Source organism: Pseudoliparis swirei, chromosome 17 (assembly GCF_029220125.1).
Source record: "Pseudoliparis swirei isolate HS2019 ecotype Mariana Trench chromosome 17, NWPU_hadal_v1, whole genome shotgun sequence".
Classification (NCBI taxonomy): Eukaryota; Metazoa; Chordata; class Actinopteri; order Perciformes; family Liparidae; genus Pseudoliparis; species Pseudoliparis swirei.
In genome coordinates, this window is record NC_079404.1 from 22,475,682 (window position 1) to 22,501,047 (window position 25,366).

Genomic DNA, 25,366 nt, shown 5'->3' on the forward strand with positions numbered 1-25,366 from the left:
TTGGATTGCTTAGCCCCTCCATCTGAGAAGGACAAGAGGTTTCAGGGACGTTTAAGTCCTTTTTACGAAAGATTCAATGTCCACAAACGGCAGTTTTAACTGGACTGGAATACATCGTATACATGGTTATACTCCATTTCATCAACAGATTAAGCCATAAGTGAAACATATTCTTGAATAGCTATATCAGTATTGAGAAGGCTTTGGTTGTATTTGAATTAGAAGGCAGTGGAGCCGGAATGCTTGTCCTGAATTAATATGTAACTTATTTTATCCTTCCTATGACCTCCAAAAATATTTTTTTAATGTAATCGCATTTAACTAATAACGCAAATAATTCCCCCGTTCGTGAGAAACGTCCTTCACGTATTTTAAGAAAACATTCATCCGATCTACTTCACACTCGGTGGGTGTACTGCTGGGGATCCAACACATTCAATGAGAGAAGAACACTTTGAATAAACATTGAAAAGCTTATCCGCGCAGCATTGGGGGCGGGGCTTCAGGGCCCTGAAGACTCGAGTGGAGCGTGGCATCCAGAGTGGGCCGTCACAGGCTCATTGGCTGCAGTTCGATGTTGATGCTGGATGTTGGATGTTGGATGACCGCCATCACAACTAAACTCTTCTTCTCTTGCCTCGAGTCACCGATCGATGAACGGCTCAGGATAACGCTGTGGGCGGCAATTCCTAAATCGTCCCTACACGCTCCGAATGGCCACTCCATCCATCCATTCTCATCCGCTTATTCCGGGGTCGGGTCGCGGGGGCAGCAGACCCAGCATGTTGACCCAGACTTCCCTCTCACCCGCAACACTTTCCAGCTCATTCTGGGGGGTCCCGAGGCGTTCCCAGGCCAGCCGGGAGATGTAATCTCTCCAGCGTGTCCTGGGTCTTCCCCGGGGTCTCCTCCCAGTTGGACGTGCCTGGAAAACCTCTAACGGGAGGCGTCCAGGAGGCGTCCGGATCAGATGCCCGAACCACCTCAGCTGACTCCTTTCGATGCAAAGGAGTAGCGGCTCGACTCCAAGCTCCCTCCTGATGTCCGAGCTCCTTACCCTATCTCTAAGGCTGAGCCCGGCCACCCTACGGAGGAAACTCATTTCGGCCGCTTGTATTCGTGACCTCGTTCTTTCGGTCACTACCCAAAGTTCGTGACCATTGAGGATTGGAACGTAGACCGACCAGCTCTCTCTTCACCAAGATAGACCGGTACAGCGCCTGTTTTACTGCTGCAGCTGCACCAATCTGCCTGTCGATCTCCCGCTCCATCTTACCCTCACTCGTGAACAAGACCCCGAGATACTTGAACTCCCTCGCTTGGGGCAGGCACTCTGTCCCCACCTGGAGGGAGCAATCCACCGGTTTCCGGCAGAGCACCATGGCCTCAGATTTGGCGGTGCTGACTCTCATCCCTGCCGCTTCACACTCGGCAGCAAAACGCCCCAGTGAGTGCCGGAGGTCATGGTCTGAGGATGCTAACAGGACCACATCATCTGCAAACAGAAGAGAGGCTATCCAAAGACCCCCAAACCTGACCTGCTCCACCCCCAGGCTGCGCCTAGATATCCTGTCCATGAAAATCACAAACAGGACCGGCGATCGGCTCGCCCAGGCCCCCTGCCCAGCCTGCCGCCCGGTCTACATAGCACCCGACCCCGATGATTGTCCCTGCGGGTGGTGGGTCCACAGGGTTGCTGCTCAATGTTGTTTCTTCGGGCTGAGCCCGACTAGGCCCCATAGGCGAAGGCCCGGCCACCAGATGCTCGCCGACGAGCTCCCCTCCTGGGTGTTCCGGTTTCCCTTGTCCGGGCGAGGTAGCTGAAGCTCGTGTGCTGCTATTCATCAGGGTTTTTGAACCACTCTTAGTCTGGACTCTCACCCGAGACCTGTTTGCCGTGGGAGACCCTACCAGGGGCTAATGCCCCGGACAACATAGCTCCCGGGATCACTGAGCCTCTCAAACTCCTCCACCACGTTAAGGTGGCGATTCACGGAGGAATGGCCACTCATTTATCAATAATAAGAATTTGAAAGAAAGATTTAAATTTGTGAGGGTTATATGTGTGATTGAAATGTGGAAGATGTATGTGGATATATTTATATACAGGACTGTCTCAGAAAATTAGAATATTGTGATAAAGTTCTTTATTTTCTGTGTGCAACAAAAAAACTAAAAAATGTCATTTTATCTGGATTTGCTGCAAATCCTTTGAAATATTTTATGGCCTTTTTATTCTTTTAATATTTATGATTGCGCAGGCTTACAAAAAAATTATATCAATCCTATCTCATAAAATTTTTAATATTCCTCAGACCAAGTAAGATTTATAACAGCTAGTGTTTGTCAGGCTCAGAAGCCCTTGCAGGTGTTTCGAGGTTATAATATTCTAATTCAAGTGATTTGTTTAATACCCTATATTTGGTATGCATTCATGATATTCTAATATTTGAGATAGGATGTTTCAGTGCTGTGACTGTAAGCCATAATCACAAATAAATCGAATAAAGGCTTGCAATATTTTGAGTTGATTTTAAAATAGCTTTATGACATTTCGCTTTAAAATTATTACAGAAAATAAAGTATATGTATATTATTTTTTATTTTCTTTATTATTTTTCTTTATTTTATATTAATTTCCTGATTTAATAATATAATAATATACACTTTTATTAATCCCCAAGGGGAAATTAGTTCTCTGCATTTCACCCATCCTTAGTTATTAAGGAGCAGTGGGCTGCAGTGATGTGCCCGGGAAGCAACTGGGGGTTCAGTGCCTTGCTCAAGGACTCTTCGACTTGCAACTAATGGGGAGAGCGGGGATCGATCCCACAACCTTGCGGTTGCAGGACGGCCCTCTTACCCCATTTAGGATAGGAATACATAAGCATTTTTGCTTCTACTTATACCTTTTCAGTCTTTGTTTTGTATATTATATCGAATATAAAAGAATTTTAAAGAAAGATTAATTTACAAAATGTTCTTGTTCCATTCAGTTGGAGCATATCACATCGAGTCACTCGAAGGGAACAATGGAAACGCTTTCTTATAGCGATTGCGCAATTTCATCGAATGGAAATAATCTTGATTTTTCCCGCATTATTTATCCTTAAAATTCAAATATGTGATACATGATATATTTAGCGTCTTCAGAAACATAAAGATATCCTCAAGATCTGTGGGTCTACTGCTGAGAATTATTCATATTATTATAGTATTTGGGTATTTCTACGGAGTAAAAAGAAACGGATCTGAATACGTCTTCCACCACTGTGAGTGAAACCTCCCTCTTGTATGTATGTGTACATTCAGAATTGAGCCCAGGTTATCCACCTCAACATTATTACTTCACGTTGTCATTTTATGAGCCTGCAAACCGAGCTTCCTCATTTCTTTTTGTGAGAACGTATCTCCCAATTTTGGAAAGTTTCCAGTCTGTTTGTTGTTTGATTTTTCCCAGCGTGGCGTCCCCCCGGTGGTTTCCATCCGCCAAACCCGATGATTCAAAGGCCCATCGGTTTCCACACGGCATATTAAACATATGACACTTGGTGGGCTCCTCCATCTAAAGTGGTTTACAGGAGCAGGAGTGCATACATCTCGGGTACAGGCGGTCCCCAAAGGGAGCTGGAGCTCATATATCCTGACAGTACCGGTGCTGATGTATGTTCTACCCGGCGAGCTACACGGAAAATGAAATCCCTAACCTTGGCTCTACTCATTGAGCTCCATGGGAAATTGAGTTTCTAACCCCTTTGCAGTCCAGCAGCACTTATATAGCTCTATCCACAGGGCTGGAGAAAACTGCACAACTTTCAAAGGAACGATCACGCTGTCATTTCCCTTTTTGGCTCTGCGGAGGTCAACGGGGGTCGCCGAGGCCACAAATACATACGCACGCGTGTCGTTTTTATAAACACCGTACATCAAATGTAGATGAGGGAATAGTGCTTACCACAGCAACTGGGTTTTTGGGGATTTTTTGTGGAATAACTCCAAAGAATCCTTCGAGAAATTACCCTTTTTGGGGCTATTTCCTTTTTTACTTTACATAAAAACAGAACAATTCACTTCAGTTTATTTTGTATAACCCAATATTTGCCTCAAAGGGCTTAACATTAAGGTCATATTTCTCGACAAATTCCACAACGATGAAAGGCAACTTTATCTTATATTTTTTTTACATTTTGCTTTAGTCTTAAATTTTTTGCAAAAGGAACAATGTCAAGGGAAAATGAGCTATAAAATAAATATATATGCTTATAAACTAGTCTGCACATTAGTTATTATTATGTACATACCAAAACAAAAAGGCATGGCATTTCTCTCCATAAAAGAAGAATAATTTTATAATTTTTTCTGACTTATATTCATTGTGGTAGTTTTTAGTCTTCCCTGAAAAGTTACGGTCCTGCTGGTTTAGCTGGTGCATTTTGTGCGACGCTGGATTCATTATTTTTTTTAGGGGACAAATGTTAAGACTTTACAACCACTTCAATAAAGCTCCATAGAAATTATCAGCGGTTGGCATATATTTGTAAAAAATAAAAAAATAAAAATGTGGCTTTTTCCCCTTGTAAAAGCTTTCACTTGAAAGTGGCATTTATCTTGTCCATCGTCCCACATCACAGGTGTATTTGAAGGAAGGAATCAAGGAGGCACGGGGAGATGGAAAGGTCTCCGGGTCATTGGTAAAGTGAAAAATTATCCGCTTACATCCCGGCTAACGTTGCCGGATAAGATCGGGGGCAGATTGGACAGAGCTTTTCCGCATTAGAAGGTCCATCTCGCCCAGTGAGACGTAGGGCACCGACACTCAGGAGATAACGTCACTGTCAGTGCTGTGGAAGCCAGCGGTGACACCACAGACATCAGCACTTCCTCTAGATTATGTTCTCTGTCAGCTATATTTCCTTGTAGTCCTTTTTGGCCGCTAGCGTCTGTGATCCAACGATTATGTTTTAAAAAACGCCAACTGCATTTACAAAGTTTGTTTTCAATGCATGAGTGTAAATATGATTTGAGAGATGTTTGTAAGTTTACTGTACAGAAGGCTAAAAAAGGAATTAAAAGAAGATGTATTTCTATAGTAGGAGTCCAATTATGGAACAACGTTAAAATGGATGTCAGAATGGTCAACTTGTTTTTGGTTTTCAAAAGGATTATTTATTTATTTTTAAATTAGGGTTTTATGTGGGATTGAAACGTATGTATATGTAATATGTATGTGGATATATATATATTATTTTGTTTTCTTTATTATTTTTCTTTATTTTATATTAATTTTCTGATTTATTTGATAAGAATTTACGATTGGAATATAAAAGCATTTTTTGCTTCTACCTATACCTTGTCAGTCGTTCTGTTTCGTAAATATCGAATAATATTGTTTTGTATTACAATGATTGACTGAATAAATTACACAACAAAAAAATACACAACAACGACTGCACTTAAATTAAATTGTTTCATAAGTGATGAAACGATAATTTAAAAATGCTGTCACAAAAATAATATAACCGTAGAAATAAGGCAAATAATAAAACAATGTTTAACATGGTGGGTCTGAGTGAAATCGCACCACGTTGCTCAGTTTGCATCTACGTTCGATGTTTCTTTCAACAGCAGAAACCTAGCAACTACACTTCCACCACTTTAAATGCCTGGCTGCAAAAAGTGCTATAAAAATATAATTATGGCTTAAGTGTCAAAATGCCGAGATGCACTGCAGACCAAAATAACCTTCCGGCCTCTTTGTTCCCCGTTGTATGTTTCACACGGCAGAATGCAAACAAGCTCTCGAAATTATACCGCTCGGTTATCGTGGACACACGGACGGCTTTTAGGCCGTGTGTGTGTATTACTCTTATACTGCTATCTTTGTGGGGACCGAATGTTTGTGTTTGAGGCTTTTAAAAGTGGACTACTAGCAAAACGTAAAGTCACGTTGCATTGTGGGTAAGTACAGGACTGTCTCAGAAAATTAGAATATTGTGATAAAGTTCTTTATTTTCTGTAATGCAATTAAAAAAACAAAAATGTCATGCATTCTGGATTCATTACAAATCAACTGAAATATTGCAAGCCTTTTATTCTTTTAATATTGCTGATTATGGCTTACAGCTTAAGAAAACTCTAAAATCCTATCTCATAAAATTTGAATATTTCCTCAGACCAAGTAAAAAAAAAGATTTATAACAGCAAAACAAAATCAAACATTTGAAAATGTGTTTCCAGGTGTTTCGAGTTAATTAGACGATTCAAGTGATTTGTTTAATACCCTACTAGTATACTTTTTCATGATATTCTAATATTTAAGGATATTTGAGTTTTCTTAAGCTGTAAGCCATAATCAGCAATATTAAAAGAATAAAAGGCTTGCAATATTTCAGTTGATTTGTAATGAATCCAGAATGCATGACATTTTTGTTTTTTTAATTGCATTACAGAAAATAAAGAACTTTATCACAATATTCTAATTTTCTGAGACAGTCCTGTAAGCCCCAGGTTTTGACAATAAAGTAAAAGGTGTTAGAATAAAAAAAGAAGATTTGATTTCTTTACAAATACTAATGGACTCTTTTATTAATTTTTTGACATATGTCAGTTTTATACATTAAGAACGTGTAACTTAACATATCCGCTTTAATGCGACAAACAAAATCCCCAAAATGTCATCAGACTTTAAAGCTGAGTGTACACGTGTTACGGCCTCTTGGTTGTCTAAGGGTGCACCGGCCGCAACATACAAAGAAGGGATACAGCTACCTGAAAGAGGGCTGTCTAAATCACGGGACGCAACAACACGTTTTGCGTTTCAGGTTGTGATGAAATATTATTGCTCGCGGTCCTCACAAATACAGTGGAGCAAGCACACGTGTGTGTGTGTGTGTGTGTGTGTGTCATCTCTTGTAACATTACTAGCATGTGCTCCATGTGACGGCGGATAAAACACCGATACAGCATCTCGCATGAGGGAACAACAGGCCAGTGATGATCTGGCTATTCGCTGTGACACAATGCCAACGCACACTATGTTTAATAATAACTTCCTTTTCTCTCTCTCTCTCTCCTTCTCCTCCTCCTTCTTCCCGCCCGAAACAACAGATCACTTGGGCATCGAGTTTATGGGTAAGGAAGCTTTTTTCTTTTCTTGTCTCGCATCTGCATGAGTCACCACTGTAAACATCACAGGGCTTCATGTTGGCTAAACACCGCGTGATCGCTCGCCGTACGGTACGTGCGTCATTGGCATCGTCGACACGAGCGGCGGCGGCGTACACGTGTACGGATTCACTCGGAGGTCATTGAACTATTTCCCCACCGTCTTCACCTCTCTCCGTGCACATATGTAATTACATGTCATTATTTTCAGCGCCCGACGCAATCTCAATGCTTTCTCTCTCACACTCTCGCTCTCTCTCGCTCTCCTTCACTCTCTTTCCGCCTCACTTTTGCTCATGAAGTGTCTCTCCAGAATTCCAATGTGCTGCACAGTCTCCTTGGAAACGGCGAGAAAAGAGAGGCGGGCGGACGGGGGGGGGGGGGGTACAGTGAGGGAGCTTTTTTTTGGTTGTAATGTTGTTGTCTCTGTATTCCGAACGCACTCAGTGTGTGTGTGTGTGTGTGTGTGCACATGCATGGCACATGTTCAAAAGTGGGTTTCTAAAGTCCTTCGTTTTTGGAGTTTGGGATTCCTCCAGTGATTGTGTGTTGGATGTTTTATTTTTAAATCTTTTTTATTGATTTTGCGAACACAGGAATGAAGAATAAAACCACCTCCAAGAAGTTGGGCGATACAGATGTTTACATTCAGTCGTTTGGGGTTGTGTAACTGTGACACACTGTCACTATATACAAAGATTTCAAACTTACGGTATATTTAAATATAGTAGGAAGTGAGACGTGGAAACATGCATACATAATTAATAAAAAATTTAATTAGGAAGAAGGGGGGGGGGGTGCCTCCTAGTTAACTAGTTATCCTGTTGGATTGCAGCGTTGTTGAAATAGTTAATAAAAAGCTTCCAGGTCGTGTGTTGGGTGTGTTGCGTGCTCGCCGATTGGCCGCCATTGGGCGGAGGCTCGTCGTTATTTGGGCCCTTTTCCTCGCAGACCGTTTGTTCTGCGTTCTCGAAGTCAAATAATACGAATAATAATTCACGGGACCAATCAGTGACGTGCTTCTTCTTCTCTCTTTCTGTATTTTACTTTTTTCTCCCCAGGAAACTTGCTGAAACGATGCAAACTTGGCAGTGACAGATGATCTTTTCCCACAGAGCTATCTTGCAAAGTTTCTTTTGTTTTCCTCCCCATTTTATATTCAGACAGAGTTTTTATAATTTTTTTTAATGCCTCTCCAAAATGGGCTGCCACGTTTCCTTAGTTAACGTCTCCACTCCTGCCAATGCCTTTTCCCCGGCATTGTGTTGAGAGGCGCTCAGATATAGATAAGCACCTCCCACACTCAACCCTGTCTGCCTTTTGGAAAGCCGAGAGAAAAAAATGATAAAAGATTGATGTTGTCAAACTAAATTTCACCGTGGCCCACATCAGCATCATGGCCGCCTCTTAAAGGGCCGGTTGTACCTGAAACTCTGTAGAAACTACTCCCGAACATATTGTGAAATAACTCTTTGCATGTAATTATTGATTATTTCAGTGTAGAAATATTGTACATAAGAACATTTCTCTAATATTATCACATTAATCACATTAATTTGAAAACTTTAAATATAGGATAGGATATTTTTCAGAAATTTCTTCTAAGATAAGGTGATCATATGTCTTTCAAGCCGTCAGGGGCCACATAAAATGACGTGGTGGGCCGGATTCGACCCGCGGGCCTTGTGTTTGACACCTGTGATATAGGGCTTACCTACTAATCCCCGGAAACTATATACAATACAATTAAGTAAATGGAAACTGTAAAAAAATAAATGTTGAATCTTTTCAAGATTCAAGATTCAAGATGTTTTATTTGTCACATACACACACAGGGTGTGCAGTGAAATGAAAGTGGCAATGCTCAGCAGGAATGTGCAAGGGCAACAAGTACACACTATTTACAATAAAAAACAACACAATATTTACAGTACAATATTTACACTAAGTGTGTGTGTGTGTGTGTGTGCCTAAGAGGGGCAGTTGTGTGGGTCTATGTGGGGGTCCTGGTGAGGTCGGAGTTCACAGTCCTGATGGCCTGAGGAAAGAAACTCCGTCTCAGTCTCTCTGTTCTTGCAGCGTGACTACCGAGGCGCCTGCCTGACCGCAGCAGCTGAAACAGTCTGTTGTTGGGGTGGTGAGGATCCTTCATGATCCTGCCGGCTCTGGTTCTGCACCTCCTGGTGTACAAGTCCTGCAGGGTGGGAGTGTGTTCCAATAGTGCGTTCAGCCGAACGCACTACTCTCTGCAGAGCCTTCCTGTCCTGAGCGGAGCAGTTGCCAAACCAGGCTGTGATGCTTCCTGTCAGGACGCTCTCTACAGCTCCAGAGTAGAAGGACTGAAGGATCCTCTGGGAAACTTTAAATTTCCTCAGCTGCCTGAGGTGGTAGAGGCGCTGCCTTGCCTTTCTCACCAGAGTGTCTGTGTTCGTTGACCATGTCAGATCCTCGGTGATGTGGACTCCCAGGTATTTATACCCGCTCACCCTCTCCACAGTAGTCCCGTTAATCCCCAGTGGTGAGTACGTCCTCTGTTGTTGTACCCTCCTAAAGTCCACAATCAGCTCCTTAGTTTTGGTGACATTCATGAGGAGGCTGTTGTCCTGGCACCAGAGTGACAGATCAGCAACTTCCTCCAGGTAGGCCTTCTCGTGGTTGTCGGAGATCAGGCCCACCACCACTGTGTCATCCGCAAACTTGATGATGGTGTTGAGCTGAACCTGGCCACACAGTCATGTGTGTACAGGGAGTACAGTAGGGGCTGAGGACGCAACCCTGGGGATCCTGTGTTCAGGGTGAGGGGTTGAGGTGTCTGCCCACCCTGACCACCTGTGGCCTGGCGGTCAGGAAGTCCAGGATCCAAGCACACAGGGGTGTTCAGTCCCAGCTCAATCAGCTTGCCGGCCAGTCTGGAGGGACTATGGTGTTGAAAGCTGAACTATAATCAATGAACAGCAGTCTCACATAGCCCCCTCTGGCTGTCCAGATGAGAGAGTGTGGTGTGCAGTACCTGGGAGACAGCATCATCCGTGGATCTGTTTGGGCGATAAGCAAACTGCAGCGGGTCCATGGAGGAAGGAAGGAAGGCGCAGATGTAGTCCTTTATCAGCCTCTCAAAGCATTTCATGACCACCGAGGTGAGGGCCACCGGTCGGTAGTCATTCATACATGCTGGAGAAGCATTCTTGGGCACAGGGACAATAGTGGATCTCTTGAAGCAGGCGGGGACCACGGACTCAGCCAGGGAGAGGTTGAATATTGTGGTGAACACTGGAGCTAGCTGGTTAGCACAGGTCTTCAGTACTCGCCCAGATATGCCATCTGGACCTGCAGCTTTCCTGGTGTTCACCCTCAACAGAGCCCTCCTCACACTGTGCTCGGTCACAGAGAGTGTGTGTTCATCCCAGCGGTAGAACTCACCTCGGCTACGCTTAACGGTGTTGTTGTTAGCGGCGAGCAAGCGCTGTTGTTGCTAGCCACAAACCGTGCATAAAATGAGTTCAGGTCGTCCGCTAGGGATGCGCCGGCACTCACCATTGCGCGGGGTCTGCTCTGGTAGTCTGTGATAGTCCGTAGCCCCTGCCATAGGCGCCTGGTGTCGCGCTGCTCCATCTGTGATTCCACTCTGTCTCGGTACCTCCTCTTGGCCTCCTTCACCGCCCTCCTCAGTCCATAGACCGCTGCCTTGTACTCGTCCATGTTGCCGGATACAAGACCGGAGTTATAGGCAGCAATGCAGGCGTTCACAGCTTCACGGATGGATCTATCAACCCACGGCTTTTGGTTAGGAAAGACCCTAACTTTTACCGTGGGGCGATGGTGTCCGCTAGCGTTGCTATGAGGCTCATTGCTACGTCCAAAACTCGCTGACGTCACTGGAACTGGATTGGATCATGTCCCAGTCGGCGACACGCAGAGCGTCCTGTAGCTCAGCCTCTGATTGGTCAGACCACCGCTTCGTCCTCGTCACTACCGCTTCCCGTGCTATCCTTTGTTGGTACTCCGGTAGCAGGAAAATGGCGGCATGGTCCGATTTGCGAACGGAGGAGAGAGACAGCCTTGTAGCCTCTCTTGAATGGCGTATAGCAGTGGTCCAACGTTCTTTCCTCTGGTAGCACACGTAATGTGCTGGTGAAAGTTCGGCATGAATTTTTTAGGTTTGCCTATTAAAGTCCCCAGCCACCACCACAGCCGTCGGGATACTTGTTCTGATGCCGACGCAACACATCATGTAGGTCCGATAGTGCTACGTCGGTGTCCGCTTGTGGTGGTATGTGACGGCTGTGGTGATGACCGAGCTGAACTCCCGGGGAAGGTAGAATGGACGGCATGAGATCGTCAGATGTTCCAGGTTCGGCGAGCAGAAACGAGAAAGAGTCTTAATGTCCTTGGGGTTGCACCACTTGTTGTTAGTCATGAAGCAAACCCCTCCACCCTTAGATTTACCAGACTCTTCCGTTCTGTCTGCACGGAAAACAGAGAAGGACTCGGTTGGGCATATGACTCGATCCGGCACTAGCGGGGTCAGCCATGTTTCCGTCAGACAAAAGATGTTACAGTCCTTCATGTCCCGTTGGAAGCTGATCCTTGCCCTAACATCATCCAGCTTATTTTCCAGAGACTGGACGTTAGCAAGAAGGATGCTGGGCAGAGGTGGACGGTGGGCTTGAACTCTCAGTCTGTTCCGAATTCCGCTCCGTTTCCCTCGATGTTTTTCGTGCCTCCCGTAGTAGCGGCTCCACTGTTGTTGTTGTGGTTCGCTCGTACAATCTCTGCCGGCCACGCTGGATCGATGGAAAAAGTGGACAAAAACCCTTGTTTTGCGCAAAAGTTTATGTCCAAAAGTGTGCTGCGTTCGTATGCTGTTAGTGCCGATGTGTTTGTGGCAAAGAAAATATTAAAAATAAACACAAAAACTAAAAGAGCGCACAATCTCCGCGGAGCTACCACGACGGCGTCTGGACACAGCCGCGCCATCTTGTCCTCCCACAATATAACATTTCTGTGTCGTTTAATTGGTCTTCCAAAGATTTACATTATATCAGTCGGACTCTAATATTATACGGATTTTATCATTACAGTTAGATTTGGCTGCGGTTAGATAAAACTTGGCGTGCTGAGAAGGGAAGCGCTAAAAAAAATGAATATTCAAAAGCTGCAACAAGGATTTCTGTTGGGAGGATGAATCCTCCTTTTTAATAAACATATCGGCAGGAATAAAATCCACCCTCTCCGCTCATATGAGGATTAGTCAGATGGTGGCCAATCAACGGTGAAATGAGCAACTGATGCTTAAGCTGTTGCTGGTGTTCTGCCTAAACCAATGTAGGGCTCCATTTGTTTTGGAAATTGAGCTTTGAAAGGATCATTCTGAACGCAATTTTATTTTAATTTGTTATAGTTTTGGTCACTCTTATCGGTGATACTGTAATAACGTAAATTGGAGGGAAAAGGCAACAGATGACATGGCGCAAAAAAAACTAAAACACCACGATCTAATAAGTTTGTCAAACTTAAAAGTTGCTAACTTTGTCCCGGAGTAGAAAAAGAGACATATCGATAATACTTCAGTTTTTACCTTCAACTAAAGTGCTTCAGTTAAGACCTCTCGTTTTTTTTTTTACCCACTCAGACTTCATTATTACAAGTTCACTGTGTTCAAGACTCCTTAGAAACAATAAGAGATTATGACGAGAACTAGAGAAATAAGTCCCGAGTTGTAATGAGGTGCATTATTAAAAATGTTATTAAAAATGTCGACCACATAAACACCAATCGATTTCATGGAGCGAGCAAAGTACAAAACTCCTGCCGTGAAATTGTATCTTTACGAAGTTTGTAATGTCCCAACTTTTGGAAATATTTCACTTCGGTGACGCGTTTATTAATAAGAGCATCGTTAAAAGGTGTTGTACTGGACGCAATGAAATAGAAGTTATAATTCAGCAATCAAACCTGAAGAAAATGAGTGACTTTTCGTCAGCTATCGTATGAACCGTTGCGTGAGGATACGTTGACGTCACAGAAGTAGATTAATGGCCGACACGTACTTCCGTAGACACGGAGAAACCAAGACATGCCGTGTGTGCACAATCCATTTTAATATTGGGTTTAAACCGAACGCTCAGCCTAACCCCATGGGAGTTGTTTCCCAGAGAACCCGTGGCCCGATGCATGATTTATAGAGTCAGTTTCTGAGGTTAAAATTAGAAAAGTGTCTGAAGGTTAAGATCTCTCCACCCAGGCCATCACCACCCACACGGCTTAATAAAACACAGCTTATATTCAAGAGCTCTTGGATCCTGCCTTCCTCGTTATACATCTTTTATATATTTATTTATAGCTTGGCCAAAAAGGGGGAGGGGAGCATTTCACTGTCTAGTCAGTCTGTCATGTGGCCACCAATATTTATATATATTATATAATATATATATATATGTATGTATGGATATATATATATATGTATGTATGTATATATATATGTATGTACATATATACAGGACTGTCTCAGAAAATTAGAATATTGTGATGAAGTTCTTTATTTTCTGTAATGCAATTAAAAAAACAAAAATGTCATGCATTCTGGATTCATTACAAATCAACTGAAATATTGCAAGCCTTTTATTCTTTTAATATTGCTGATTATGGTTTACAGCTTAAGAAAACTCAAATATCCTATCTCTAAATATTAGAATATCATGAAAAAGTATACTAGTAGGGTATTAAACAAATCACTTGAATTGTCTAATTAACTCGAAACACCTGCAAGGGTTTCCTGAGCCTTGACAAACACTCAGCTGTTATAAATCTTTTTTTTTACTTGGTCTGAGGAAATATTAAAATTGTATGAGATAGGATTTTAGAGTTTTCTTAAGCTGTAAGCCATAATCAGCAATATTAAAAGAATAAAAGGCTTGCAATATTTCAGTTGATTTGTAATGAATCCAGAATGCATGACATTTTTGTTTTTTTAATTGCATTACAGAAAATAAAGAACTTTATCACAATATTCTAATTTTCTGAGAGTCCTGTATATACACACACCTTGGACAGCTGTGATAGCAGTTGACATTGATGTCATTCAGTTGTCTTTTACATGTGGCGAAGGTAGATAAAGTTTCCATTTACACACCTCTCAACTTTTGTTATTATCACTCCCAAACGATATAGATATATATATACATATAGATATATAGGTAGATATTATATATGTGTGTAGATACATTTTCCATTTTCACTCTGCTCAACTTGACAATGTGCCAGCTTAGTGTCTTTTCAAAATAAACCTCCAATTTAGGGTTACTTAGTTTTTATCATGTGGACTTGATTCGATTTAAGAAACAGTATTTAGTTTTGGAAAAGGTTGAAATAAGGATGTGGCGTTAATTAAGAAGGTACGTTTTGAAACAAAACTATTGTGTAATGAGTCGAGGAACGTTTGTGTTTGTTTAACCAAACTGTTAGGACTGAGTGGTGTCTGAACCCAAAATGCAGTACTCCGAAGGCAGGGAATGAGGTAATGCCTAACGAGGCGTTTTAATGTCCAAACAGGCAAATAGATGTATATCTCTATAAATATACCTGAATCCATAAAACTCACAGGCTGTTGTTAAGCATATGTATTCAGGTAGATATATAAGATATAAACGATACTTAGGGGCATTCGGAAGAGTAGTCAGGTCTGGAGTGGAAAAAAGGTGTCAGAAGGAATGCAGCAAAAGTACTGAAAACAGCTCTACAAAGTACGGATAGCAACAATGTAGCTCAAAGCCTCTCCTGGTACTTGCCAGGTGAGTCTATGGGATGATCTGGCGAGGAGCAGGAGTGAAGACCGGGTTCTTGTAGTCTCTGGCGTTGATTTGTAACTGAGAGCAGGTGTGCAGTGCCAACGCCCAGTCAGCTCGTCACCAGGGAGGAAGGCTCAGATGAGCCTGAGTGTTTAAATGGTAACGTGTGGACGGCGCAGTGGATAGCGCACAGGAACTCCAGCAGCAGAACGCAGAGGTGGCGGGTTCGAACCCGTGGCGGGTTCGAAACCGTAACAGGACCCCTCACGGGAGACCCTGGCGACCCTCCAGGTGCATCAGGATGATCCCTGTAGAACTCTCGCAGGAGCTCAGGACTCATGATGAGGCCCGGGAGACCCAACTGCGCTCCTCAGGTCCATACCCTCCCAGTCGACCAGGTATTGGTACCCACGACCACAACGGCGCACTCGCATTAGCCGCCGCGCGTCCACTGAGGATGCCCATCGACCATCTGTGGTGGAGGGGAGCAAGGGTGGAGGTGTCAAGGGACATGAAGAGATGGGTTTTATCTTGGAGACATGGAATACTGGGTGGACCCGCTTCATGGAGGAAGGGAGCTGGAGACGCACAGCAACAGGATTGATGATACGCTCAATCCTGAAAGGTCCCAGGAACCGGGGCGCCAGCTTCCGGGACTCCACTTGTAGTGGCAAGTCAGCTGACGAGAGATACACCTGCTGACCCACCCTGTACTGCGGGGCCTTGGTGCGCCGACGGTTGGCCCCTCGGCAAGCACGGGTGTTTGACCTTAGTAGGGCTGCACGGACAGTCCTCCATATTCTCCGGCATCGTTGTAGGTGGGCTTGCACCGAGGGGACGGCAACCTCCGTCTCCTGGGCCGGAAACAGGGGAGGCTGGTATCCCAGTGAGCACTCAAAGGGTGACATACCAGTGGCCTCACAGACAAGGGTATTCATCGAGTACTCCACCCACGGCAGGTCCTTACTCCAGGATGACGGATGAAGAGCAGAAACGCATCGGAGGGCTGTCTCCATGTTCTGATTTGCCCGCTCCGCCTGTCCATTTGTCTGCGGGTGATACCCGGAGGAGAGACTGATGGTGGCGCCAATGCCCCTACAGAAAGCCTTCCAAACCTGGGAGGTAAACTGGGGGCCACGGTCACTGACGATGTCGGCTGGGAGTCCGTGTAGGCGATATACATGTTCCATGAGCAACTCAGCGGTCTCCTTCGAAGAAGGTAGCTTAGGGAGGGCCACGAGGTGCACAGCCTTGGAAAAACGGTCTACCACCGTGAGGATAACGGTGTTGCCCATGGACGGGAAAGACCGGTGACGAAATCCAAAGAAATCTGTGACCAAGGACGACCCGGGACAGGAAGCGGGCGCAGGAGACCAGCAGGAGACTGATGGGACGCCTTGCTTCGAGCACATACCGTGCAGGCAGAAACGAACCTCCGAACATCCTCCACCACTGTAGGCCACCAGAATCTCCGGCGCACAAATGACAGGGTGCGGTGATCCCTGGATGACAAGCCACCCGGCCGGCATGGCACCATTGGAGAACCTGGGACCGGACCGCATCAGGAACGAACAGTCGGTTGGGGGGGTCCAGTCCCCGGATCAGGTTGAGTGCACTGAGCCCTCCTGACCGCTGCCTCGAGATCCGTGGTGATCTCTCCAATCATCTGAGTGGCAGGGAGTATGGAGTACGGTAACCCAGTGTCTCTCTCCGCTGCGTGCATTCGAGACAGTGCGTCAGCCTTAGAGTTCTTGGAACCCGGACGGTGCGTCAGGGTGAAGTTGAACCTTCCAGAAACAGGGCCCAACGTGCCTGACGGGAGTTCAACCGTCTGGCCGACCTGATGTAGGTGAGGTTCTTGTGGTCGGACAGGACAGTGGTGGGATACTCTGCACCCTCCAACCAGTGCCGCCACTCCTCAAAGCCTCTACAACAGCCAGGAGCTCCCTGTTGCCAATGTCGTAATTCTCCTCAGCTGGAGAGAACCGCGGAGAAGAAAGCACAGGGATGCAGTCTCATCGGAGTCAGATTGTTGTGAGAGAACTGCACCGATGCCAGTGTCAGAGGCATCCGTCTCTACTACGAAGGGCCTTGAGGGGTCAGGGTGGAGCAGGATCGGTGCAGAGGTGAATCGCCTCTTTAGGGTGTCGAAAGCGGTGCTGGCTGCAGGTGTCCAGGAAAATGGACGCAGAGATGAAGTAAGGGCTGTGAGGGGGGCTGCCACCCTACTGTAGTCTCGTATGAAGCAGCGATAAAAGTTTGCAAAGCCCAGAAAGCTCTGTAACTGCTTCCTGTTGGTCGGTTGAGGCCACTCCACCACCCTCTGGATCTTCCGTGAGTCTGGCCGAGTCTGTCCACCCTCAATTATGAATCCCAGAAACTCTACTGAGGGAGCGTGGAAGGTGCACTTCTCGACCTTGATGAAGAGGCGGTTCTCCAGGAGGCGCTGGATGACTTGGCGGACATGTTGGATGTGTTCCCTCTCACTCCTGGAGAACACCAGGATGTCGTCCAGGTAGAGAACTACAAAATGTCCAGCATGTCCTCAACACGTCGTTCATCAATGCCTGAAAGACTGCAGGAGCATTGGTGAGGCCGAAAGGCATGACGAGATATTCATAATGCCCCCGTGGAGTCTTGAACGCTGTCTTAAACTCATCCCCCTCACGAATCCGGACGAGATGGTAGGCGTTCCGAAGATCCAACTTTGTGAAGATGGTCGCGCTCTGCAGAGGCTCAAAGTTGGAACTGATGAGGGGGAGAGGGTACTTGTTCTTGACCGTGATCGTATTAAGTCCCCTGTAGTCAATCCACGGCCTGAGGTCTCCTCCCTTCTTCTTGACAAAGAAGAAACCCGCTGCCATCGGGGACCGAGAAGGACGGATGAGACCCTCGGCCAAGCACTCAGAGATGTACTTGTCCATGGCTGCCTTCTCCGGGAGTGACAAGTTGTACAATCGACTAGCGGGATAGGCTGCGTCCGGGAAGAGATCAATGGCGCAGTCGTACGGACGATGGGGAGGCAGAGAACGCGCTCGGTCCATACTAAAAGCCTCCCCCAGGTCATGGTAAACAGGCGGAACCGTAGACAGGTCCGGAGGGGAGGGAGTGTCAGACGGAGACTGTGAGGTGGAGTAGGTAGCAGCACGGAGACATCGGGCGTAGCAGGCGGTACTCCAACTAAGTATGCGCCCAGTACTGTAGTCAACATGGGGGACATGCAACTCCAACCAGGGTCGGCCTAAGATGAGAGGTGTGCCAGGGGACGGCAACACATAAAAACGAATGTCCTCGACATGATTGCGGACAAAGTCATCCTGAGGAGTGCAGTCTGGTGAGTAATAAGACCGATCTTGTGTCCATCAAGAGCAAAAGCAGGAATGGGCTCAGTCAAGGCAATGAGAGGAATGTTAGCCTGACTGGCCACCTCATGGTCAATGAAACTCCCATCGGCACCGGAGTCAATGAGGGTGTCGACTGTGAGAGCCCCTCCCTGCCAGTCAAGATGGACCTTGAATCCATCAGGGCCGGTGGATGTGGGAGAACGAGAGAGTCGGCTCACCTGGAATCCCCTGGTCTCCGGTGAGCCTAATCTTTTGGCCGACTGGGACAGTCGTCTCTGATGTGACCCCTCTGGCCACAATACATGCAGAGACCCTTGGTCCTCCGGTTCTCCCTCTCGGCAGCAGACAGACGTAGTCGGCCGACCTCCATTGGTTCAGCACCTGAGTCTGAACCGAAAGTCTCAGATGAACCAGAGAGAATGGGAGTCAAACGCGAGGAGCCTTGATGTGAATGTGCCCTGGTCCTCCTGCGCTCACGGAGGCGTTCGTCAACATCACTGGCAAGGCTGATGAGACTATTGAGATCAGCAGGCTTATCTCTAACCAGCTCATCCTTCAGAACCGCCGTGAGGCCCTCTCTAAAGATACAGCGCAGAGTGGAGTCCTGCCATCCCGCGCTGGCCGCGAGTATGCGGAACTCGATTGCATAGGCAGCAACAGTGCGAGAGCCCTGCTTGATGTGGAGTAGCCGGGAGCCTGCATCCTGACCGGCGACGGGGTGATCAAAAACCCTCCTGAACTCCTCCTCGAAGTTGGCATAGTTGTGTCTTGTCCCCGGGTTGAAGCTCAAGAAAGACTGGACCCAACGAAGAGCGTCACCGGTAGTATGAGTGGCAACGTAGGCTACCCTGGCCGCATCGGCGGAAAACATGCTGGGCTGCATCTCAAAAACAAAATTGCACTGCAACATGAATCCCCTAAACTCTGTGAAAGCCCCGTCATAAGGCTTAGGGCTAGCTAAGCTAGGCTCCCGGGCTATAGGACCCGGAGGGGGAAGTGGACCCGGAGCTGTAGTGACAGGAACTTGCGGGGCTGGTGAGGCTGCGGCACCCAGAGCAGTCAACTGGGTGGAAATGGTGTTCAACTGAGTTAGCAGGGCTTGTTGGTCGCTGGCTAATTGCAGTAGTTGTTGAGAGTGGGTCCGCTGCTCCCCAGCAACGCTCTGCATCATACCAGAAGCCTCACGAAGTAGCCGGGCGTGGTCAGCAAGCACCTTGTCTTGGCGTTGAATAGCAGCATGGGCAGAAGAGAGAGGCCCAGGTGGAGGCCTGATCTCCGGAGTTAGCTGAGTTCATCTTGGCCAGATCATCTGTTATGACTGAGTGGTGTCTGAACCCAAAATGCAGTACTGCGAAGGCAGGGAATTAGGTAATGCCTAACGAGGCGTTTAATGTCCAAACAGGCAAATAGATGTATATCTCATATATCTATAAATATACCTGAATCCATAAAACTCACAGGCTGTTGTTAAGCATACGATTCAGGTAGATATATAAGATATAAACGATACTTAGGGGCATTCGGAAGAGTAGCTCAGAGTCCAGGCAGGGGGTCGTGGCACGGCAGGTCTGGAGTGGAAAAAAGGTGTCAGAAGGAATGCAGCAAAAGTACTGAAAACAGCTCTACAAAGTACGGATAGCAACAATGTAGCTCAAAGCCTCTCCTGGTACTTGCCAGGTGAGTCTATGGGATGATCTGGCGAGGAGCAGGAGTGAAGACCGGGTTCTTGTAGTCTCTGGCGTTGATTTGTAACTGAGAGCAGGTGTGCAGTGCCAACGCCCAGTCAGCTCGTCACCAGGGAGGAAGGCTCAGATGAGCCTGAGTGTTTAAATGGTAACGTGTGGACGGCGCAGTGGATAGCGCACAGGAACTCCAGCAGCAGAACGCAGAGGTGGCGGGTTCGAACCCCGTGGCGGGTTCGAAACCGTAACACAAACGCTCTCATCCAGAGACCAAACCACGCCTCGGAGGGTCGGTGTAGCAGGTCTACTGCCACTACCCGTGGGTTTCCCCCACCAGCACCAAGGATCCACCAGGCAGCAAGAGGTTTTGTTCACGGACATATTTATTTGCACACACAATGACACCGAGCAGACCGCAAAACACGCGCCTCTGCTCACCTCTCCCTCTCCACTCTCGAGTGGGAGCTTTTATAAGGGTGGCCTCGGCTGCTGACTGATTGCCAATCACCAGCAGCCGAGGCCAAATCAGACACAGCTGCCACAGTCGGCATCAGACGAGCGTCTGTATTCGCTGAGATGGGAGTGAGATCCGGCTGATTTTGACAATTTAGGGACTGAAACACATCGTGACTACAAAATATTAGGCCCGCTCAAAGTCAAGGGAGAGGAGAAATAAACCACTCTGGTGTCTTCCCAGAGATCACCTTTCAATCACATACCATCGCAATTTCTTTCTTGTTTTTGTTTTTCTGAGATCGACGGCTGCCGTTAGCAAAACATCCACTAGTGTGGTGTATGGAGTAAAATCACTTGTCCAGGGGATTTAAGAACAACTAAGGAAGTTAGTTTTTACCATTTTTGGGGGGTAAATATCAGACTGATGAAAATAATGTGCATAAATGCCATTATCATATTTTTTGGGTAAGGAATTACCGCAGCTCCAATTGTCTCGATTGACAACAGTGCTGTAAAAATGTAAAGGCGAGGTTAAAAATGTGACACAATGGTCACTTGCACAGTCCAGTGGCCATGATGTCATCGGTTTGATGCCCCTCGTGTTTCAGCTTCAGTTGACCTCAGGTCAGCAGAAAGCTGAGGGGGAAGAGAATGTGATAGAAGACAAGAAATGACCTGTCTAAAAACACCCAAAAAGCTCCAGTTACTTAAATACAGTCACTATGGTAATAAGATGAATGAAACCATGTGGGTAAATAAAGGAAAAGGGCCGGGGACCAGCCAAGAAAGCATGCTTACTGTAGCATGACAGACTTTTCACGCGCTGATGGCGGTGAAAACCTGTATTTATGCAGGTCTAACGCTCACGGCTGAGAGGAAACGGTCTCGGTCTGCATCCTCTGATCCTCTCCTCTCCGGTTATGGCACTTTCAGCCGTCCCGTCCGATCCCTGTCGCTCTTAGCGCCGATACGGAGACACGAGGAATGCTTAGTATTGTTCGATGAATAACGCAAAAATAAATAAAGTAGTAATGGGTTACGTGACTGTAAATCATTAAACTTGCTATTTCCCTGGAGGTCAAATATATGACGATGATGCCAGGCCCGGAACATTTGTCTCGCTTTTTTTTTTTTTCTCCGCCGGCGGGCGTTAGTGGCCGTGTACCCCTCAATAACTGATGCGCTGTAATTTGTGGATATCTCATGAAATCAATGCAGGAATAATGAACTAGGATGTATAAAAGACCCCGTACAGGGCAGGCGGGAGGCCGAGGTTGATTGGTCGAATAAAAAAACGATCCGTCACCCGGTAGACCGTTAATTCAATGTGAGAAACACGAAAAGTCAACGTTGATTTATTTGTCACGTAACTTGTTTTAAAAAATTATAAGTGAGAAGTTACCTTTCATAAGGAGGTCTGCAAAAGCTCCGGGTTACTAATTACGAATTTGCTAAATATCGCACATGTAATTATCAGTTCCTAATCTTGTGGTAATGAGCTTTTGCCGCTTCGATATAATGATTGTGTTCTTCTGCACATTTGACATTCATGCCACGGTGCGTTGCGCCTCGCGTTGACTTTATTGATCTGAACTCTTGTCCGCGATTATCGGTTCTAACCATCAATAGCTTACACATGCATCCGTGATTTTAGTTTCGTGTAGCATTCATACAAAAAGCCTTCAGTCCTTTACCATCGTCCATTCAACTTCTGCCACCTTGAACCGCTTCCAATGGGCTGCCACTAAACATTACATTTTACTGCCCTCAAACAAGGCCCGCAGTTTAAATCCTAATTGTACAAATGCAAAACAATTTAACAAACCATAACCTAATATCTGTAACGGACATTTCCAAGTCGGTGCCAGCCATCGGTCCGACTCGTCCATATGTCCAAAAGCGTTAAATAAAAAATCCTGGAATGACTCCAAACATGGCCCTGCATAGAAAAAGAAGAAATAAAAGACGTGACTTATCCTAAAAAATAGTTTTGGAGTGTCTTGCATGTGGAAAAGTTTGATAATGCAACGCTGTTAAAAGAGTGTGAGCGATTTAAGTATTTAAGTGGACTCCGTGACACGTAAACACAAACGGAGGACGACAACAAATGCACGTCTTTTACCATCGCAATATTTTGAAAAAGCTGATAGCGATGGTAAAAGACGTGCATTTGTTGTCGTCCTCCGTTTGTTTTTACGTGTCACGGAGTCCACTTAAACACTAAAGTCCCCGTTCCCCGGGGCTCGGAGGTAAAATGGTACTTCAGCCAGTCGGCAGATTTTAGCTCCGCCGTTGTTTATGTCCACGTGTGCGTATCTGTGTCGGCGCTGTCGCCATCCATTTCTCTGTAAAGCCGCTCTTAAAAGAAAAACACTAACGTGGCTTTTGTCGTCAGAGGCAACGGTATTTATCGGCTACGGCTCGCGACAGACGGCGATGCTAACACCCGGGAGGACGCAGTACTTTCTGCAGCTTTTTAGTTTGTTGAAGTGAATTAATTATCAATAAAAACATTTTTGAATTTAGGAACGTAGAAAACATAGAATATTTTTTTTAAAGCCACCAGACTCGCGGCCGACAAGTTATTTCAATCCTTGCCCTCTGCGGCTAATTTCTGATATCGGGCTGTATAAAATAAACTGAATTTTATTGAACAGGGCGTTATCATCGAAAAACATTTCGTTTAAATGTATTGGAAACATAACATTGTATTTATTTTTTTAAGCCGCCAGACTCTTGTCCAACAAGTGTTATTTCAACCCTTGCCCTCTGCAGCTAATTTCTGATATTGAGTTTAATTGAACTGGGCGTTTTCTTCTAAAAACATTTCATTTAAATGCATTGGAAACAAAAATATAACTCATCAGAAGCGTACGTAGTCTTTCCTCCGATTCATCAAATTGGCAAATCTCGGGTTTGAAAATAAAAGATTTAACACAAAAAATTAAATAACCACTAAAACCGTTAGCGAAGCAAAAAAAAGACTATCTGCGAGTTGCTTTTTGACTACAACCTGGTGGACCTGACCCTTTAACACAGTCGACAGATGGATGACTGGAGCGCTCTTGTCAGAGAGATTTATTTTGCTTGTACGTGGATTAAGGACAGGCCCATGTGTTGTATCAGCACTTCAGCAAGTATTTTTTTGTATGCGTCTGGGTATTCCATCAAGCAGTACGAGTCATAAATATCACACTAAAGGCAATAAACACTTTAATCTTTATCAGCGAGGCGAGTCTATTTCACCGCCAGCTCCATCACTTATTGATTTCTCTCTTTTAAAAGCAGCTCACCTTCGAAACACGGCAGCCGCAAAGACATCCCGAATGCATGGGATCACCAATACGTGCAAAAAAAAGGTCACCGCCAGATACCTTTTGGCGTGAAATATTAATGGCGTTGTCCCGTCATGTTGCTGTGAATAAGCGACCTGACCTAGCAGAACTGTCACGTCTCCGCGGACGCAATGTGGACACGCATGATTTATTCACGTGGCGTCGGTGTGCGTGTGCGTTTGCGCGTCCGAAACGAGGACGTGGGAGGGTTGGTTGACCTTGGCAACGTGTTTATGATTGGCCTCGCGCCAAGCACGCCGCCCGCATAAATGCAACATGAAAGTCGCGGAGGTGACGGACTGAACTCCTCAACTCGTTGACGTGGATGTGAGCCGACGCCGTTGTTGTTGTTGTTGTTTTTTTCCGCGTCAACGCAAGTCAGACGAAGCCAAATGGAATCATCCCAAAGGGGAATTTTTTGTGTTTCTTATTCACCTCGTGTGTGTGTGTGTCTTCAACCGTCTTCCATCGGTCTCACTTCGGTGAAACTGATGGTGTAGCCTTTACTTTGCAAATAAAAACGGCACTTAAAAACATGTGGATGTGAAAACCTTCAGTCATACTTTCTACAATGCGTCGGAAACAAACTCATAATGTGTTATGATGAACACTTTTCTGAAAATACCTTGAATAAAAACAGATTTGCACTTCAGTGATCACTTGAAAGGCTCTTACCTATGGTATTATTGTAGTTAGACTTTCTTAAAGAACTGCTACTTTCTTGATTCTTGCTGTTCTCAGTTTGTATTCCTGGTTGAATGCAATTATTATAAGTAGCTTTGGATAAAAGTGTCTGCTAAATGACATGTAATTACTGCGTAAATATCAATAATGCTCCATGTCAGGAATCATCGCACATTATAAAGCATTTTATAATGTAAGTGGCTTATAAGATCAAGTATAACTTTACTTCATAATTGCAGGTCATTTACCGACATTATACGTGTTTTTATTGCATTGCATTGATTTAACAATATATTTTTTTCAACTCACCTTAAAGCAAACAACCAGCTTCTAATGTATCATCTGACTTTACTTCGGGAATTTCATTATTTCCCTGAAAGCATCCAACGAATCACTCGGAATAATCCCATTATAATGCAACAAGGTACCCACAGTCAGTTTTGGAAGTTTCCGATTAGTCAAGGTACTCTAATTACACAAAGATTATTCTGCCTAACTACACATAAAGAACTCGACACATAACAGTTGTACAGTGAGGGATTAACCCTGGTGATTTGCAAAGTGTGTGTTTTACTAGGCAGGAAGAGTCTAATAATCCTAGAGGTTTTTAGAGCTTGACCCACAAATCCAAATATTAGGCCATCTGCTGAGATGTTGACCTTTTTGACTTATTCTGGCGAGTCCACCAACTATTATCGTGCAATATTCATTTGCCGGCTGCGCTCAGTTTCTCAGTGAGAATAGATTTTACCTATGGGAAGATGCAACATCCAACAACATCCTGCGTCTACATCCCTCGTTCATATTTCATCATCGCCGCCTTCCGTCGGTCTCCGCCGCATTGTGTACCCACAGGACGGCCCCCAGCTCCCAATAATAATCTAATTATGGCCAATAAACCAAAGTGCTGACGG

General features: G+C 45.4%; 1 protein-coding gene across 1 annotated transcript in view; it reads left to right on the top strand.

Annotated features, from left to right (window-relative positions):
* Nucleotides 1–25,366, top strand: part of LOC130207267 (pro-neuregulin-3, membrane-bound isoform) — a 354,489-nt gene that overhangs the window by 306,411 nt on the left and 22,712 nt on the right. The window contains exon 5 of the mRNA XM_056435790.1: nucleotides 7,108–7,131. Within this exon, the coding sequence (XP_056291765.1) occupies nucleotides 7,108–7,131 (24 nt within the window). The remainder of the gene's footprint in view (nucleotides 1–7,107; nucleotides 7,132–25,366) is intronic.